General features: G+C 56.6%; 1 protein-coding gene across 1 annotated transcript in view; it reads right to left on the bottom strand.

Annotated features, from left to right (window-relative positions):
* The window catches only part of TSHZ3 (teashirt zinc finger homeobox 3), a 68,114-nt gene extending 49,380 nt beyond the window's left edge, over positions 1 to 18,734 (bottom strand). The window contains exon 1 of the mRNA XM_066243577.1: positions 18,501 to 18,734. Within this exon, the coding sequence (XP_066099674.1) occupies positions 18,501 to 18,540 (40 nt within the window). The 5' untranslated portion in view covers positions 18,541 to 18,734. The remainder of the gene's footprint in view (positions 1 to 18,500) is intronic.
* Positions 18,735 to 19,716: the final 982 nt, after the last annotated feature.

Genomic DNA, 19,716 nt, shown 5'->3' with positions numbered 1-19,716 from the left:
GTGTTCTGTGCTTGCAGGGTGAGAGGTCACGTTGCTGTCACATGACCACGATTACAGTCTTTCAGGACACGGCACGGACGTGGTGGGGTCAGGTCAGCCCTCATCACAGACACGCTCAAGTTGGCACAAACCCTTCTTCCTGCACTGAGCCTGGCATCTGGCTTAGCTGTTCCAGTCACCGTCTCGGCCCTCAGCACCACGGAGTCCGGGGGAAATGCTGCCAACACCTTGCATCCTGACAGCAACGACATGACCTTTGAAGCCGGTGTCAACAAGGGGGCTACTCGTTCTAAGGAACCGCTAGATGGCTCAAGATTGCCCCCCCCTGGAGAGCAGAGGGTGACTCACGGCCTTTGGTTGGTGTCCTGACCTGGGTTCAACGCTAGTGTCAGGGTTGAACGTCTAGGGAAGACTGTCGGGACTGCCCCTGGCTGGTGTGTCTGGGGCAGGGAGGGGGTCAGGGTCACCCACCCACTGTGGGGCCCCACATCCCTCCTCCTGGGCTCCACAGCCCCCTTCTGGCCGGAGGACTGATTCTGAGGCCCACAACTCCGGCCTCCGGCCCGCTGAGAACAGGACCACACGCCAGGTGCTGTTGTGTTCACCGCGTTCAACCCTCTCCTTGTCCTCACAGAAGGGGGGGGGGTGGAGACACAACTCAGAAGAGGGAGGAATGAAACTCCATTACGGCTGGCTTCCTCCGGCTGCGGCCTAGGATGTGAGTAATCACAGAAACTGTAACGTCAGCTTCTCTTGTTTCCCTTACAGGGTTCCTCCTCTATCTCCTTTCAAAGAGGGTCAAGGTTTTTTGTTATTGTTTTTTTAAATTCATAAAAGCTGCTTTGTGATTACTGTAAGCCTGGCTCCTCTGTAACGGCTCCACTGTCTTCCACGCCAGTCTTAAACTGGGGGGACAAAATAATAAAACTGTCGCCAAAATCTCTCAGCAGCTACTACTGTGAGTGGACCTCCAACCCCCTGGCCCACCTCACCGCTGGGTCTCTGGAGCCCCGAGAGGGCGCTGGCGAGCACATCGGACCGGGAGCTGCGGGCAGAGGCCCAGGGCCGCGACGCCCGGCAGCAGGAGGAGGCCCGAGGGCCGCAGCGGCCACAGCGGCCAGACCGGCCCCCTGCCCGGCCCACACCCTCCCTCCAGCAGTCCCCACACGCACCTTTTCCAGTGTTTCTACCCCCACCACCTCCCACCCTAAGTCGGAAGAGGGGGCGGAGAGGAAAAAGCACATGCAGATTGCTGTCATGCTGTGTGGTCCCTGTCCCTGTGGACCCAAAATATCAAGAAGATTTGTCACAGTAGCCAAGTTTCATTTAAATTTAGAAAAGAACTCCCGTCCCAGCCACGAAGCAGCCCAGGTGGGAGGGTGACCAGACTCGGCTGCAGCCCAGGGACTTCTGTCCGTCCGTCTGGAGACGGCGGTCCGTGCCCCCGGGGCCCCAGGCCCACTGCACGACCCCGCAGCCTGGCGGGCCCACCCACACGGCAGGGTGCGGGCCTGTCCGGCCTGCTCGCCAGGGACGGGCCTCCCGAGGCGTCCCTCTGCCCGGGTGCTGCCCCGGCCGACAGCAGAGTCCAGGGCCACCGAGTCCTCCCCCTGCGAGGCCTCCAGCCGGGACACCTGTGCGTGTCCCCAGCTGAACCAGCGCATCGGAGGCAGGAGGCAGGAGGCGCGGAGCACGCCAGCTCACCTGCAGCGGGACTTTAGGAAACACATCTGTAAGAGGGTTCCAGTGTAAGCAATTTATTATCTATTTTTGGTGCACTGATGAATTAAAAGGGGGCATTAATTTTCTTTCACAGCTTGCAACAGCCGATTCATCATTTTCCGTCTCTGTCACGGATACGTCACGTCTGTCACGAATTGTCTCTGTAAATTAACCTGCATACATACGGGCACCACAGCCCCAGGGGACCCCAGTTCCCGGGGGAGGCGGCCACCCCTGTGCCGGGGGCCGCGGCCTGCTCTGCTCGCCGGGCTGGGCCAGAGCGCAGGAGCCGCGCGGTCCGGAGACGTGGGCACCGGCGGGAAGGGGCCGCCCCCCAGGGCGCAGGGGGTGGGCTGGTGGCCTCCCCAAAGCCATGCTGCCTGGGTGCTGTGTCCACCGGTGGCCACCTACCGGAGAGTCGAAGCTGCCCAGTCCAGCCGTGACAGCCTATTGATCTTAATAGAATGTCCATGTCATGTTTCTGGCCCGAGCAGGCCGCACCTCAGCAGGAAAGGAGGCCACTCCCAGGGACAGTGGCCGAGCCCGCTGCCCCATGGCGCCTCCATAGCGCAGCATGTCCGGGGCAGGGCGCCCACGAGACAGGGACACGGAGCACCCGTGCTCTGTGCCACCAAGGACTCCCCTCCCCTCCTCTCACTTGTCCCTCTGTAGCCGGGTCTTCAAAACCAAACGCCTCCCTGCAGGAAAACGCCCTGGTCACGCTGGAGGGCCACGTCCTCCTCCCATGACCAGACCTTTGCTGGGCCCCAACATCATGGCCTGAGCGCCGGTCAGCCCCCTTGTTCCCCCTGTTGTCAGCGAGGTGCTGGGCCGCACCCCGCCCCCCGACAGTAAAATCATCACATCTGGGACGTCGTGAGATGCTCAGTCACTGGTGACAGAGGCACAGGCCCCCACAAGCTCAGCCACCACCTCAGGGACCCGCCTGCCTCGGCCCCGTGACGTGGACACACGGCTCGCTGCTGCGGCCCCGTGGACACGGGAAAGCTGGCCCCCGGGAGGCTCCAGGCGAGTCTCGTTCACTGACGTCCGTCCTCGTGGGATGTTGGTGGCGGCCGCATTCTGGGGGCACGGGTGACAGGTCACCCGTAACCAGGACTGACTTGGGGGCTGCCACGCTGAGGTTATCGGCTGTCCCGGGGACTGAGCTCAATCACACAGTCTGCACAAAGCCACCACCTGTCAGTACTCATTTTCAATTTTGGGGGCACCCCAGGGTAGAGGGCTGATTTCTGGGAGTATGAACACGTGCCCAGGTTCTCTGCTTCTGATGCTACGGACGCCGTGATGCACAGGTAAGGCACAGCACAGAGAAGGCCACGGTGGGCCAGGACGGCTATTTAATTGGCTGACACACCAATCTGATAGGAGAACACTGGGACAAAATACACAGGGGTGAGGTCCCACTCCGGAGGCCCTGGGAGCGGGGGCCACGGGTAAGGCTTCGAACGGAGTGCGTCCACTCCCTCCCCACCCACCGCCAGGACAGCCGGGGGCACGGCAGCGGCCCTGACGCCTGCAGGGACCGGGAGGGTCCAGGCAGGTTCGGAGGGGAGAGGTGGCCCCACCACCGTGCATCCGTGGCTCTCTGCCCCCTGCATCGTCGGTCACCCGGATGGTCCATCTAACCAGCGAATCCTCAGCCAAACTCCTGGCACGAAGAGTGTGCTCTCTCTCCAGAAAAACGGAGACCAACCGGCCCAAGGAGGGCCAGACGCAGCCCAGGAGAGCGGCTCCGCTGGTCCCCTCCCAGCCCGAGCCCAGGGGCCGCAGGGCCGGGCTCAGCAGCTCAGGAGCGGGCCAGGTGCCCGGTGAGAGGAACAGGAGGGAGAGGTGCCGGACCAGCCGTGCCCGGTGAGAGGAACACGCGGGAGAGGTGCCTGACCAGCTGTGCCCGCAGACTCCCTTCAGCCACGGCCATAAGGTCCTGCGGAACACGGAGCCGCCACCCACCCGCCTCGGCCGGGTCCCCGCCCGCTCGCTAACAGGACCCTGCTTGCTGAACCGAAAAACCAGAACCACAGAACAAGCAATGAGAGGTGTTCTCTTTGGAGGGACGGTCAACACCCCCCTCCTCTCACAGGGACTGTGCACACGTGCTTCCCGGTGACACCCCTGTCCGCCCCCACGCCCACCCGGAAGCCTCCGCCCCCAGACCCAGGGTGAGCCACGGGTGCGGGGTGCCCGGCACCAAGAACTGGCTGGCGTTTCACGTAGTGCCCTTTGTCCGCAGACCGAGTGCTTGTTCAGCCACTTAGTCACCTCCGCACCCAGGAGGCACCAGTCAGGTAGCCCAGCGTCCACGACGCCTTACTCTTCCACACGGAGAAGCGGGAGGAAACACCACTACCGCGGCCTCGTGTACGACACGGGCGGATGTGGCCATCCGATATACATATACAGACAGACAGACAGACATGTATGAACCACAGCACAAACGAAGGAGGGAAGGGGGACGTCAGAAAGGTGGACATTCCACCCAGTGGAAACCAGTGGGACACCCGTCCTTGTCTCTCTCACACTTGAGTCCCTGTCCCCCCTTCTACAGATTTTCTTAGGCAGAGGAGCCACCACCACTGTGGCCGAGGTCCTGTGAGGGCTTCAGCCTGTCTCTACCCACAGGGAGTCAGGCCGGTTAACTTGTGTTCTTTGTGTCTGTGGTGGGCGACCTGTCCTCCTCGTCTCTACCCTGGTTCCCTGTGCTTCCTGTGTACCCAGCTCGCCCTGTGCTCCAGGCAAAGCTGGCCGGGCGGGGCCTGCACCTGGATCAGGGAGACCCAGAACGATTTCCAAGTAACCCTGTCTCACGGGAACTGCAAGAGGGGGGCTCGTATCACTGAGATAAAACACTCAGACGTCAAGCGGACGTGGCGTTCTCGCGCAAACAGATGACCCCGGACACGGCGGCTCCCTCCCTCCGGGCCTGCTCCTCGAGACAGCAGACCCACGCTCACCCCCTCCCTTCTCACAGGAGCAGTGATCCAGGCACCGAGAAACCGGAATCCCGGGCTACACGTGCACGTGCAGAACCAAACCCTCCCCTCTCTCCTGTCGTGTGAGTCACCAGCACAGACGCCTGGGGCCAGCTGGGAGAACAGGCAGGGGACCTGAACACAGCTCAGGAGAAAGGTCGGGAGGAGCTTCTCCAGACTGGAAGGAGGCCTTTCCTCCTTGACTTTGTCCTTTTTAAGAGGAAGCAAATTTCAGTCTGATTGCAGCAGCACAGACACTGGGCATCTTTCCTGTGACTTCACAAACCAGCCTCTCTGAGAGGCTGCCGTGCTGTGGAATTGCTCTGGCCGACATGAGCCTCGTGCTTTCCTGGTGATTATTTGGAAACGGGGAGAGGAATTACCCTCATTGCCCGTCTCCAAAGAGCCGGGTCTCACGAGGGACAGGGAGGCCTCCTGACACACACACCCCCGAGCCCCCCAGGCCATCTCACTGTGGCTCACCAGATCCAGCCAGGCATCCACCGCCTCGCTGGGCCAGGCGCTGCCAGCAACAACCGCTGCGTTGTCAGGGAACCCCCAGTCACACCCAAGAGCTCCGAAGGGAACACTCAAGGACCCCAGGAGTAATTTGAAGTCAAAGTCGTCCATGTCCTGGAGGTCCAGCTCTGAATAAGAATACCTCCTCCAGCCACCTGGACAGGGGAGCCCTCCGTAGGCATCCAGCAAGCCGACGGGAGGTATCTGAGCACCCCTCTCTCCCTCTCTCTCTCACCCCTACTGGGCTCCCAGTGCAACACAGAAAAGGTGGACGTACACCTGAGGTACCACCCCAGGACCCCCCAGGGTGCTTGGCAACGAGTCCCCAGAACTTCCACATCCAGGGAGCTGGGGGTGGAGCCCCCCGAGTCCTGAGCCAGTGCGCTCCGAGAACCGAGTCCCCACCCCAAAAGAGTGTTGCTTTCTGCCTTCTCCTGAATTCTAATATCCAGGCCTTTTCTCCTGATAATTTTAGAAGTCCTGCTATTCTTTGGGAAGAGAATGGTGTGAACACCAAGCAGAGCATCCAAAAATAAAGGAGAGGCTGTGTTTCAGGGCGCGTAGCCTGTTTAACAGAGAAGCAACTCCAGACACGCCACGCTCCCCCTCGTCCTTCAGACCTTCTCCGCTTTCTCCGGAATATCTCAGCTTCAGGAAAGGCAAGGCTGTACTTCCTACGACACGCATGTGTTTTAGACCGAAATGGGCACCCAGCATTATTTCTGGGTTTGTAGTTGGGGGTCCGTTCAGAAAGTGATGCTGGGTGAGCAGAGGGGATGTAAGTCACGAACGCACTTCCTGGGGCCACTCCGAGATGGGTCACAGATCTTCCTCTGGGACCAAGAGCATGTCCCCTCAGCGCATGTCCCCACAGGGGAAGGGACAGACACCGGGCTCTTCCTGTGGACCCCGAAGGTGGACTTCACGGCATGCTTTTCAAGCCTCCCACCTTTATTTACACAACGAACTCTTGTTATCTAGGAACTTCAGTTGTTCCAGGCCCACCACGACTGCAGACGGGCCTGGGGTCCATCCAGCCCGGTCAGCGGGGACCTCTCCAGTCCCCCGGGTCCAAGGCTCTTCTGCGTAACCCCACGTGCAGGCCGGGGGGGGGGGGCCGGAGCCCAGAGGCGGAGCTGTGGAGACCACCTGAAGACCCCAGCCTGGGCCTCCTCCAGCCAGGGAGGCTGCGGACTTGTGACGGAAAGTTAGGACTCTGTGTCAGGCCCTCCGTACAAACAATAAATATTACTTCTGCTCATAATCGGGACTTTTCTCCGGCGGCGTCTCTGAATGTTGAACCTTTTTCAATTAATTAAAAACTATGCACTGCAGACTGCATATTTTATCAGCCTTCAGCTGCTTAAGTGTCCAGAAAAGACCAGGCAGTTTTTCTTTCTTTCTTCCTTTCTCTCTCTCTCTCTCTTTTTTTTCCAGGCAACCCAGAGCAAGTACTTGCAAGGGTCATATCTTTTTAATTATCTTTTCTCCCTCTGATTAATTATTCCGTCTGACAATAGCGTGTTTCTAATGCTATTCACCTGCCTTTGATGATTGACAACTTTTCTGTCTGATTCAGAGCAAACAGCTGCTGCCACAATCTCCTAGCAACCGGGGGGTGATGGATGAGCCCCGAGATGGATGGCTGCAATAAATCATGTCTCCAGCCACAAAACTGAGGAGAGGGGATAAGAAGAAAAGCGGACAAAAAACAAAACAAGATTTCTTCCCATGAGTGCACTCCGTTCCTCACCAATTATACCTGAAATGGACTTTGCACCTATTAATAGCAAAGTTTTTCTAATCAGTGAAAGCGGGCCGGTGCCGTTTGTATCAAAGGTGTTTACAATGGTTCCTGCAAATGGGCACTTGTCCTCCAATTACGGCCCCGGTGCCCGGGCAGGGGACCCAAGTTTCGCCCTCTGCCAGGAAGTCTCAGCGAGACACACGGCCGCCTCCCCGCAGTCAGGTGCGACTCCGGGCACCCACGAAGGCTCTGCGTACGGTTTCACCTGACTTTTGGCGGCAGCTGGGCCTCTGAAGGGTGAACTCTAAGGCGTGCTAGCGTGCAGAGCGTCAGGCCGCTCACACTGAACGCAGACAGGCCCACCCGAAGCTGCCACACTTCCACCTTCACGCGTCAGGGGAAAAGTTTGTTCAAGCAGCAGCCATTCCAGACTCTCATCTCTCCGGATAAAAAAACGACCACATCTAACTTTCTGTCCCATCGTTTTTAAAATCCACACTCTTAAGTCGCACAGGAAGCCCCGTGTCTCAGGAGCACGCCCGGATCAAGCCCCAGGTTCAGCAGGACGCCTGCCGGTTCCATGTGCGCGATGGGGGCTCCTAGTGGAGAGGCGGGAGAGAGGCCGGCAGGTTCTCCGCCTCCTCCTATGAGGGCGGCCAGTGGGCCCCGCCGCAGTGGCCACGACCCCTTCCGGGAGCCAGCCTGCTGCCCGTGTGCCTCCAGCAGGTGGGGCGTCCCCGCGTCTCTGAGCGGACGGCCGGGCCTGGGAACAGCTGTCCACATCAGTCCTGGCCGGGGTCCACTGGGGAGGCCCGGAGGGGGACGGAGTGCAGACACAGAAGGGGAGGAGGCTGCTGGGAGCCGGGGCAGAGAGCCGCAGGAGACCATGTTTTATCTGGAGTATTCCTGAGCCTGGGAAGGCGAGTTTCTTCGTCCGCAGGCTGCTGACCGGCCGGCCGGCGTTTCCTGCACAGTTACCCTGTGCTAAGCTTTCCAGAGACAGGTTGTCTTAGGTTTTGTTGTTTGGGTTTTTGGTGTTTTGTTTTTTTTTTAAAGAATCCCACAAAGTTTTTAAAAATCAGCCCAGGGTCCTGGCTCTGGGGACGACAGCTCTGTTTCTATTCCCAGGTCTCCCGCGTGACCGTCCCTGTCAGGGGAGGGAGAGAGGTGAGGTCCTGCTCGCTTTCGAGTCAAACGGATACTTCATTTTTCCCTGTGTCCTTGAAAATTAGTCAAACTTCACCTCCCCCACTCCCCGTTTCTGAGGGGGTGTCTTCTGCTCTGTCGGTGGGAGGGCCTGGGTCCGGTCAGCCACAATGAGAGCCCAAGGCCAATCGATGGACACACACACACACGGGCCCGGCCCTGCCCCAGCCCGTCCAGCTCTCCCGTTACAGGTTTACACGGCAAGTCTAAATAATATTCACCATGATGAATGGCACCCCGGGCTGGGCTCCCTCCATCCATCTTCTCCTGAGGAACATCCATCTTCAGGAACGCATGTTTGAGTCATGTGGAGCCAGGGCCCTGAGATTCATCGACACCACCCCGCACGAGCCGGGGGCCCTGAGTGATACCTGTCAGCCCCGGGCGTCTGTGCCCCCCCACACACACACACTCCCACCCCCAGGGAAGGGAAGAGGGCAGAGGAGACACGCAGAGGGCACAGGACAGCGTCAGAGGCCCAACAGCGTGGTGGCGCAGGCCAAGAGAGAGAACACAGCCTCTTCGGCACCTCTGCCCATCAGGCCACACGGCCGGCCGGCTGGCAGGCAGGCAGGCGGACAGACGGACAGAGAGACAGACTGACAGCTGTGGCCGGCGTGGGCGGGCCCGTCCGCGCCGGGCCCCTCCCCTCTCCCCTCTCCTCCACGCCCTCTCCACGCCCTCTCCACGCTGGCCCCCAGCCGCGGGCTTCCTCCCACGAGCCCCGCGGAGCCGCGCGGGGAGGAGGCCGCGCTCAGCACTGGGCTTCCCTCCCTCCCCGCTGTCTGGCTGGGGCCTGCATGATAAATGACATGTGTCATTCTGTCAGGAGGGAAGGGTGGGTCAGTGATGTATGACTCCGCTGAAAAGGAAATCGACTGTTTGGCACAGCGCGGCTCTTCCCCACCAGGATCTGCTCACAACTCTGAAATGAATGCTGCACCGTCTCAAGTGCACACTCAGGGCAGGCTGACGGGAGGCCCGGGGAAGCCGCACTGCCTCCTCCCTGCCCTGCCCACCGCCCGGGGCAGCGGGGTGCGGGGCTCTGCCACCGGGTACCTGCGAGAGGCCGGGCGCCCGTCAGAGAGCCCCCAGCCATGGCACCCCGCGCCCCGGTTATTAAACACGGGACGTAGAGGTGGGGGAAAAAAATAAATAAATAAAGTGAATGAAGGGGGGGGTAAGTAAGGTTCATCCTCCTTTTATTTATTTATTTTTTAATGGCAAAGGCCTGACACAAAAGCAAGATAAAAATTAGCATGTTTGAAGTAATCATCCCACAGCTTGACATCTGCATAGTAAATTTTAAAGGGAAAAAATGTGTCAGACAGCCACGAGCGGCTCCCTCCCCCTTTCATTAGCTCACTGCCAGGGTGGCACCACTGAACCTCATTATGGCGGGAGGATTTATGGAGCTGAACCCAATGGCAAAGAAAAGGCATCTGTCAATAATTGTAGGGAGCTGCACTCACAGCTTTGAAATCTCATTAAGTATGCAGTTATCAGGCATAAAGATCAAAAACATTACTCAACTCCGACAGAATCTTATGCAGGAACATTAATTAGCAACAGGCCTACAGTACAAAAAAAAAAAAAAACTAAAAAAAAAAAAAAAAACACAGACTTCCTCTCACACCTGCCCAACCCACAAACCTAAGGCAACACTCCCCCTCCCGCCCGAAAAAAAATAATTCCCAGCATCTGAGGCTGATCAAGAACATGAAACGAGAGACAGAGAAAGAAGGAGAGGGAGGGAGGGAAGGGGTGGGCGGAGGGGAGGGGAGGGGAGGGGAGGGCGGGGAAACGCAGGGGAGACAGGCTTGGCCGTGAGGAGAGAAAAGGAAGAAGCTGTCAAACTTGAGAAGGATGTCAGCGCTGGCCCTGATTACAGGGCCTACGGAGTTCTCAGACCTTTTATCATCTTCGCCATCGGAACCCGCCAGGGAGACAGCCGGGACAGCTGGTGGCTGCAGCCCAGGCCCCGGGCCCAGGCCAGGGGCCCTCTGGGCCGGCCCTGCTCACCTGGCAGGCCGGGAGCAGCCCAAGGCCCAGCACCCAGGAGGCAGGGCTTGCCGGCCCCTGGGCTGCACTGCCCTGCTCTGCCCAGGTCGGGTCCGCGGGAGCTGTGGCTAGACCCGGCTCCTCCGAGGGGAGGGCTGTCGCGGTCCATCTCCCGTCTCCCACCAGCCTGACACACCTTTTCTTCCTCCCACCGGCCTCTGGCCACCCCTTCTCACACATACATTTTTCTCCTATTTTGTTTCTGTGTTAGACTAATTTATCTACTCGGTCACTTAAAAACACACAGAGGAATGAAAATGAATGTGCAGAATTCACATCCAAACTGGCAGGCTAGCTCTGGGTCCTGGGCCCCGTGTCCCTGTCACAGGAGGGACAGGGCATGGCCGAGGACGGTGTCGCCCAGGTCCCTGTGCGCGCCTGACCCCGGGACGCGCGCAGGGAGGAGCTGAAGGACAAGCTTCCTCTCCCATCACACCTTCCACCACGTTCTGTGAGCCGCACTGGCAGAGAATCACTTACACATGTTTGGAACCCTTCCACGAGGGCTGTGTGATTGGAGTCTCAGGCAAACTTCTCTCATGTCCTACGGTGGCCTGGATCCGGGACAGGAGAAGGATCCCAGTGTGTGTGTGTGGGGGGAGGTTCTCAAATATCAGTCAGGTTCCTGACGGGGAACCACCTCCCGGCATGTCATGCAACAGGCTCCCCCCAAAAAGGTGTAGAGTAATAATGATCACAAAGCACGTATTTTGTGCTAATTTCTCTGCTGCACTGAGAGGGAAAGGTGGCTTTCTCTGCTTCCCTGTAAGCACAGGCTGGTGTTCTCTCTCTCTCTCTCTCTCTCTCTCTCTCACACACACACACACACACTCACGGCGCTTCCCGTAACCCTCACCGGGATATGACATCCTCTGTGCCCCCGTTCCCCCCACCTCACACTCCCACCTCACGCCATGCCCACTTCTGAAGTGCTGACCTCTCCCCTCCACAGAAAAGAACAGTCACCTTTTCGTAATTAGCCACCTCCTTAAGAAAAAGGTCGTTAAGATTCCCGGGCAGCCAGCGTGGAGCTCCCTCTAAGCAAGGCCCACCCTTTCGAAGGAAGGACTCCCCTTTGGAATATCAATCCACGAACAACCGGCACGAGGAGATGGTCACCTACGACCAGAACGAGCGAAGGCCACTCGTCTACCAACCGGGCTTGACGGGAAGGAAATTTAGCAGGAGTGTTACAATAAGGTGTTTATATATTTTTTTATATGCTTACCACATTACCTTTATTATGTGTAACATCAGAGTGATTATAGCAATTACATCTAACAGAATTAATTACAGAACTTCCCATCATCCCGGGATACATAATGCATCAGAGGCAAGCGGAAGGCAGCCTCCTGACTGGGGTGACTCTCGGTGGCCTGTGTCTCTCCGAGCAGCAGTGCCAAACCAGCAGCGGCTCACAGCAAGAACAGGGCCCTGGGAACCAACCGAGAGGGTGAGCAGGAAACGAGGTCTATTTTCCTGACGTGAAGTAACACTTCTGCCTAATGATACGTTGGCACTGTTGGACATATAAAATCAATTTAATTTTTAAGTGTCAGTCTTTTCGAAGGGGGGCTGGTTAATCCGCAGGACCACTGTGACTACATGGGGGGGGGAACACAGGGGTGGAAGTCTTACAAGTCTTTACGTATGCAAAATAAATTCACTCAAGGCTTCATTAATATTAATTTAAATTCAAAACCCATTTACATTAAATTGTTCATTAAAAATTGCCTATTTTATGCAACATGCATTTCTCAAAGAATCCAGAGGCAGCGGAACACAGAGGAACCGGGTTTAATGATGGGGACGGAGCATCAGAAGGAAGCGAACATCCCAGCGGCTTCACCCTGTGCTGCCCACCAGCCCCTGGGTCTCCGCTGAGGTTGGGTTCCAGCGCCCGGAACAGACACGCAGAGGGCTGTGCCTTCCACTAGCGGCAGCCGGCGGCCATGACCTTCCGGTCGACTCCGGGGTAGGGAGACCACGAGAGCAGCCAATCCCAGGCTGGGCTCCGGACCAGAGTGGACTCCAGCTCACCGTCCCAGCTGGACACACAGAGCCTTCCGAGTCAGGCCTACTTTTTTAAAAACTGAGTGTTACTTAGCCCTGGCCAGCGCCCATCTTGGTCTAGAATTAATAGTTTCTCTGTCCCCTGCGCCCCGTCCCCTCCCCCCCCCACCCCACGATCCTTTCTCCTCAAAGCAAGGTACGATGACAACAAGTTGTGAGCCCCTTGCTGCCTCTCCCCCGAAAACAGTCTGAACGCACCCTGTTCCCCAACAGCTGCTCTGAATGAAGAAAACACAACCGTAATTAATAACATGTGTCCTGACAGTACGAATTAATAATTTATCATTAAAGCCCAAACAAATTGAACGTCTTCTTCCAGAGCCTCACCTTGGCCCCTCTGAGGAAGCGAGGTGAGGAGAGGGTCAACCCACTGGGCCAGGTACCGTGACCTTTACGGAAACGCTTTCTCGCCCCTTCAACACCTCTCTTGGGCCGCTCTTGCTGAAAGACTAAAATAATTTACAGAATAGAAAGTAATTAAACCCAAGAATCTAAGTGCTGATCGAATCAAGTGTATGTGCTTGAAAACGTCTTCTTTTTTAAGTGGAGCTTATAAAATATTCAATATTTGGCGAAGGACACTACATAATCTTTCTAGTAAAGACTCCTGAACCTAGAACATGATAGGTCACAAGAAGATTATATTCTATTTCTGTCTTTTTTTTTTTTTTTTTTTTTTACTTCCAAGAATGTATAGCATTACTCCAGTCACAAACAGTAACCTGAATTTTTACATCCATGTTTAACACAAATGTTGAAAAATTAGAGAGAGCTACCAAGTCTATAGATCCATTCCTTACAATTCAGGTGGAAAAAAGAAAAAAAAATCCGTAAGGGAAAAAAAGAGAACAAATTCATAGCCATTGTTTAGTAGGATTTAAAAATTAATTTAATGACTAACTGCAAATACTGGAAACGAGAATTAATCTGTCTGGATTTTTTTAAAGGCTTACAGACATTTAAATGCATGTATCGGGACACTTTATCAACCTAACATAAAATTGTCATCTTATCTTATTATATGACTATTTTATGCATGTGTCAAAGAATTTAAGAATGACTGCCTGTCTATTGAGTCTAATTACAAGTGCACATTATCCGTCTGCATGTAGCAGTCCCCCATCATTGTTACCAAATACAATATCTTGTATTCACCTTGCGTTTTCAACTTCAGACAGAGAAACCACAATTTGGAGGAGAAGTAACACAGACACACACACACACACACACTCGCACACTCGCACCTGAGTGGGTCCCGGGCTGGCGCCTCTGCCCTGGGCTGTGCTGTTTCCCTCCATGGCTGAGGGGTGACTGCTACCGAGTGCAACAAAATGGCTTAAGGAGAACCTGGCTCTCTAACTATGAACACAGACGGGGAGACACGCACCCTACTTTTTTTTTTTTTTCTTTTCAACTACAAGACCAAAGCTATTTTTACAGTTTGTCCAGTGACAGGCAGGAATAAAAATGGGCTGGCAGGAAAGCCGCCCAGACTGCACGCAGAATAGCTGTGACCTGCTCACGTTACCGGATTAAACATGGCTGTGCTGCACCAGGACCCAGGGGCTGCGGCCCTCCCCCTGGCTCCCGCCGGCGTCTGCAGCCCTGGCTGCCCCACCACGCAGACACAGGGGGACCAGGGGGACCCGGGAAGCACACACAGCGAGGGGCAGGCACGCTGCTGCCTGCAGGGACGGGCCCTCCTTTTCCCAGAACCCCCCGGAGTGGAGGGGGAAGCAGGAAGGATTTCAGTGCTGGGGTCTCACCTGGGTTTCCTGGCCGTGAGCAGTCACCTCTCATTCTAATCACTTTACAAAAACCATCTTTAGTAAAAAAGAGGGAAAATGCAGACTTGTGAGGCAATTTCGGGAGTAACTGCTGATACATCAGTTATTGACTGTCTCGCTGCCGTTTATGAGCGCGCTCAAGGCAAAACTGAGAACAAAATGACAACATCAACCGCTCGCAATCAAGTGTGGCCCTGGAGAGCACTGAAGCCGTAACTGACAGTTGTCAGGATAATGGGGGCACAGCAGCCAATTCTGGAAGCTTCTCTCCCCGTGCGGACGTCCAGGGAATATCCTCGCCTCCTGCCCTCTTTGTTTCCTCTTTCATCTTCTTGACTTTTCCTTTTTTAAAAGGCTGCCGTGTTTCTCGCATTTTGTAGGAAGGGGGGAATCACAGAGCGCCCACAGCAGCCGGTCGCCTGGCCGCAGGGGTGGACACCTGTCCAGGGGAGAAGCCCGTAGCAGGGTGGAGAGGAAACACCTCCCCAGGACTGAGCTGCAGGGCCCTCCTGAGTGCTCCAGGGCTTCCCGAGGGCGGGGAGACACTGCTCCCCGGAGCTGCCCGGCAGGCACGTGGACAAGACTCGGGGAGGAGAGGAGAGTGGTCCTGGGCCACCCACACGCCCGCATCTGCTGGCAACGTGAACCCTCGTCTCCTTGCCACCGCAGCCACCCTGCTCCTGGGGGCACGCAGCCATCTGCTACACCAGCAGGCTCGAAAGGGTCCAGACATGTTTAGGAAAAGTCAAGATGCTTGAAGGTTCACCTTGGGGACGGCACCACCCAAAAAACCCACGGAAGGTCCATCTCGTTTGACGAGTACCACTCCAAAGGTCAGTGGTAAGTTGTTCATGGAGGAGTTTTTAAAGTTTAGGCCATGGCATTTTAAGGTTTTACATTTTCCCCCAGAAAATGAATACGAATGAATCAAGTGTTATCAGCTAATAAGTGTTGCTCTAATTATTTTCCTGGTATTTAAAAAAAAAATTCTTTTTTAAAGAAAGCACCTGTTTAAAAACAAACACTATACACAGGGGAGAGTCATACTCGAGCAGGGATAACGGTCCCTCTGCCTGGATGGCACCAGCCCCCGCGGCCCACTCCTCTCAGCCTCCGCGGGCAGCAACCTCTGTCCAGCACAGAAGTGCAGCCCTTTGGAACCACACACCCAGAGAAAGGACACTTCTGCCCAGGCCTCTGTCGAGCAGGGGAAGAAATCTCTCTCCCTGTGAGAAGAGACACTGGGCCACGCATACATTCTATCAGAAGAAATAAAAAAGGAGACCCTAGAAGACAGAAGTCTGTCTTTTCAGGGGTTGCTGGAGCCTGCGTGGGCCCCGCCGAGAGATGCTTCCCCTCGGCCCAGAGACCTGACCGCACCTGTGTGCCCGCCCTGTCTGCACACGCCGCCTCCGCCCGGCTCGCCGGCTCTTGTGGTTGCTATTCTACCCCGGACCATTAAGAGGACCCTAATTCCTATGACATGATTATCCAGGTACCAAAGCCCATTTGTCACCTGCAGCAGAAAATTGAGTTAATGCACAACTAAAGGCAGCCAGGACTGTGTAATATCAACTTGATTACATCAAACTAGCTGCAAACCTAATTCTGCTGGATGACACAGCGTAGAGCTTGTCATCTCCAATCATTAAAGCTGTCAGGAATCCATCAGGTTTACAGCTAATTAGGTGAACACTAATGAAGCTGGCAAAACAACTTTTCTTTTTTTATGGCTGAGCGGACCTTTCAGTTTGGATGGGGGGGGAAAATTCTCGAGGATTCTCAAGGTTGCTGGGGACTGGATTTCCAGTTACCAATCAGCAGACATCTTCCTCTCTCTCTCTCTCTCTCTCTCTCTCTCTCAGTACAAAGCAATCAATGTGTCGTCACTCCCAAGCCGCCACAAAAGCAGGCATGAACCTTATAACTTGCAGCTGTGAGAATTAAAAAAGATGGGAGAAAACGGGAAGTTTCTCATCCGTCTAAACAAACAACAAAAAAAGCAAAAAATAAAATAAAATACTAAACCTCACACATCTGACTTATTGGCCTGTGCATACTTATCACCAGCCTTAATGTGGAGGGTGTTTGGTTTTTTTTTTTTCTCCTCCTCTCTTCTTAAATAAGTCACCCTTCAGACATCTCCTCAACCCTCCTCCACATGTCCATTAGGCAGCGGCATTCTGATAACGTAAATCCAAAACCAGGGTATGGGAAAGAAAGAAAGCTCTCAACGCTGCCAACTTCTGATTGACCATTAAGCTATTGATGAATGTGCCTGTCAGGAAAGAGACAATTAAATCAAATATGAAACAAAGTCGTTCTGACGGGTCATTTTGATAGAGCAAAACCATTCTTCCATCTCCTATTAGTCGTGCAGTCAAGTTTTTATATAATGAATATTTCTTAACTAATCTGAAATTTCCTGGCTGGCTTTTTTAAAGGTACAAAAAAAAAAAAATTTAGCGAACAGATTGCTTTGAAAATGTACATTTCTCTCTTATCTAATATTTTTAGCAGAAGGTTATCGTATTAAAAGTGTCGGATTGGCAAGGTGGGGAGAGAAAAGCGAAACCAACCGTGGAGAGAGTTCTACACCCAGTGTAAGCTGATCACATGGGGCTTGTGGGGCCGAGGCGCACTGACACCTTACGACGGGCATCCACAGAGAAAGGAAAATATTCCGGAGACTGGAAGAAGTCCAACACACTCCTACTGCCCAACTCTGTGCAGGAATCCTCCAAACTTCCAGAGGTTCCTGTGGGTAGGGACTCTCTTTCTTCAGCTTGGAATCCAAAGTAGAAGGTGGTATGGTCAAGAAGCATGAGCCAGGAGCTGACTTGAGAGGCGGCACCCTTCCTGGAGCCACTGCTGGGATGTTCAAACTTCCTAACTGTGGGCCTCACTGGCCCAGAGAGCAAAACCTGAATTCTAATGCCCCAAACCAAAGCTGTTTCATTCTAAGGGTTCCTTAAGCCACAATCAGGAAAGTACATTTCTGAGAGAAGAAAGACTAGCATTCCCTCCCTGTATCCCTCTCTAAGCAGTTCAGGGCACTGCCAATGTGTGAGCTCCACGGACAGTGCAGCTGGCACCGTGGACCTGGCCGGGAGCCATGACCACAGACACGAGACCCTCACCAAAGACGGGCACCAGGCCGTGTCCTGACCCCTTCACGCGGCCTTCCCTTCTTCCACCAAAGGAAAAGGACGGAAGAGAAAATGAAAGAAAGAAACCTCCCTTAGCTCTCCCGTTCAGGCAGCCTCTGAACCTCAGCACATCTGAGTGTTACTCATCAAAATACATCCCGTCCATATGTGGTCCTCTCAGCAGTCAGCCCCAAATCCCGAAGTTGCGCTGACAGGGCCCTGGTGACGTCACGGAGCTTGGCCTCACCATTGCCAGTGATTTATTGATGTTTATTGGGAATGAATAGATCAAAGGCTGCAGCATGACAGGCAATCAATCAGTCATCAAATCAAGGGTGGCAAGGGGCCAGCACCCCTTCCTCCAGCAACATGCCCCCAACTGACATTATTGCAAAATAATGTTATGTGTGTGGGTTTGGTTTGGTTTTCAATGAGGCTTTTTCCAGAAAAGAAAGAAAATAAAATAAAAAGCTTAGTCTTAACAGGAATTGACACTCCTGGCAAAAAAAAAAAAAAAAAAAAAAGAAGAAGAAGAAAGTACTCGGACGCGTCCCAGAACTAAGTGCCAGGAGGTGACAGGGTGGGAGAAGCACTGTCAGGAGGGGTGGGGGTCAGGAGAGACCGCCAGGGTGAAGGGAACGCCAGCACCTCACACGGACTTGACAGTCATCTGACAATACGCAGACCCTGTGCGCTCTGGTTTCCACCACTGAGCCCGGTTTGGGCCCAATAAATGAAGACTCAATCCGGTGAGCGGTAAGGTGGCCGAAGGGGACTGTTCTCTCACTGGGTGGCTCTTTCGCCAAGGCAGACACCGGACAAGTCCCTCATCGTCCAGCTGCCGGAGGACACAGAAGGAGTCCCAGGGAACTCAGGTGACCCGCCTGCCCCCCACAGAACGACACAGAAAAGGGCTCCTTCCCATCCCTTCCATGGCCAGAGAACTGAGGGATCAGTAACCGCCTGGCTGCTGCCGCCCGATGCCCCAAGTGGGTGCGAACAGGACGCGGGCAGAACGCGGCGGGTGTCCGGGATGGAGGGGGGGGGGCGCCGGGTCCGCGAGGCGGGCGCACGCACCCGGAGCGGGGAGCCCGTGCCCGGAGTTACTCTGCGCGGGCAGAGGCAGGAGCGAGGAGCCGGGCGCGAGCCGGGTCGCCGCCGGCAGGAGACCCAGAGAGCAGAGGAGGAGGACGGAGAGGAGGAGGACGAGGAGGAGGAGAGGAGGAAGGGAAGCGGCTCGTACCTGCTGCGCGCCGGGGCGCCTGCTGCTTCCTCCTCGGCATGATGCTCCTGCGCCGACTGCCGCCGCCGCCGCGCCGCCGCTGCCGGGCTGGGGAGCGGGAGGGAGGGGCGGCGGGCCCGCGGGGGGGCGAGGCGGGCCGGCTCTCAGCCTCCCCCCCGGAGAGGAGAGCGGCCGCCCGCAGGATGCCGCTGCGCCCAGGCTCTCCGCGTCCCCCCCTCTCTGCGCTCCGCCGCGATCCCGAACGTGCGGAGGGAAGGAGGAGGGCGGCGCGGGCGGCGCGGGAGGGAGGAGCGCGGGGGGGGGGGGAGGACCGCGCTGCCGGCGGAATGGGAAGTTTGACAAATCGCTCCGGAGGCCAGAGGAGGAGGGGGCGGGGAGGAGCAGCGGCCCTGCCCCCCCGCCCCCCCCTCGCCCGGTCCCAAGACGAGGTGCGCGGGGTTCTGACCCGGGGGGGGGGGGCGGGGAGAGGGGGGAAGGTGGGCCCCGGATGGGAGGAGGAGCTCCGAGCTGCCCCGGCCGGTGGTGCCCCGGCCCCCGCCCCCCGGGCAGAGGGTCAAGGCGCGAGGGGTGCGCCGCTGCGGCCGCGGCCGCGGCCCGGGGCTCAGCGGTCCAGTCTTCTGCCCGCGGCGCGGCTGGAGCGGCGGCGTCGGCAACAGGCAAGCTTAAAGGAAAAGGAGATGATCGTGTCACTCGCGGCCCGCGGGGGCGCGGCGCCCCCGCACTCGGCCCTCGGCCTCTCCGGGACCCCCGCCCAGTCCGGGGACGGGGTGCCGCCCCTCTGCCTCCGCCCCATGCGCGCTAGCAGGGACGCGGCGCGGGCCCAGCGGATTCCGTCCCAGGGCGCTCGCTTCCGCCCGCCCCCTCCCCACCCGGCCTCGCCCCCTGGCCGCCCCAGCTGCCCCGCCCGGGCCTCTCAGCTCTTCACCCGCCGCGCCCCGAGCTCAGTCCTGGGCCGGGGCCGGCACCCCTCGGGGATGCCAAGGCCGTGGGCGGGCGCCCTCGAGGGAGGAGGCGGCCGCGGGCTGGAGTGGGTGGGGGCTGCTCTCAGGCCCCGCGCCACCCGATACTCCCCAGGGACCCACGGCCGCCACTTCCCCCAATTTTTTTTTTTTTTTTTTTATCCCGACAAACTTTCCTGGCCCGTCCCGGGGGTCGCAGTGGGAGGGGTGCCTGCAAGTTTCCTTTCCAGACCGGGAAGATCGCGGTCCCCTACAAC

The sequence above is a fragment of the Saccopteryx bilineata genome, chromosome 9 (genome assembly GCF_036850765.1).
Source record: "Saccopteryx bilineata isolate mSacBil1 chromosome 9, mSacBil1_pri_phased_curated, whole genome shotgun sequence".
Lineage (NCBI taxonomy): Eukaryota > Metazoa > Chordata > Mammalia > Chiroptera > Emballonuridae > Saccopteryx > Saccopteryx bilineata.
The sequence above is the reverse complement of the archived record's forward strand: the minus strand, read 5'-3'. Positions and strand labels throughout refer to the sequence as shown.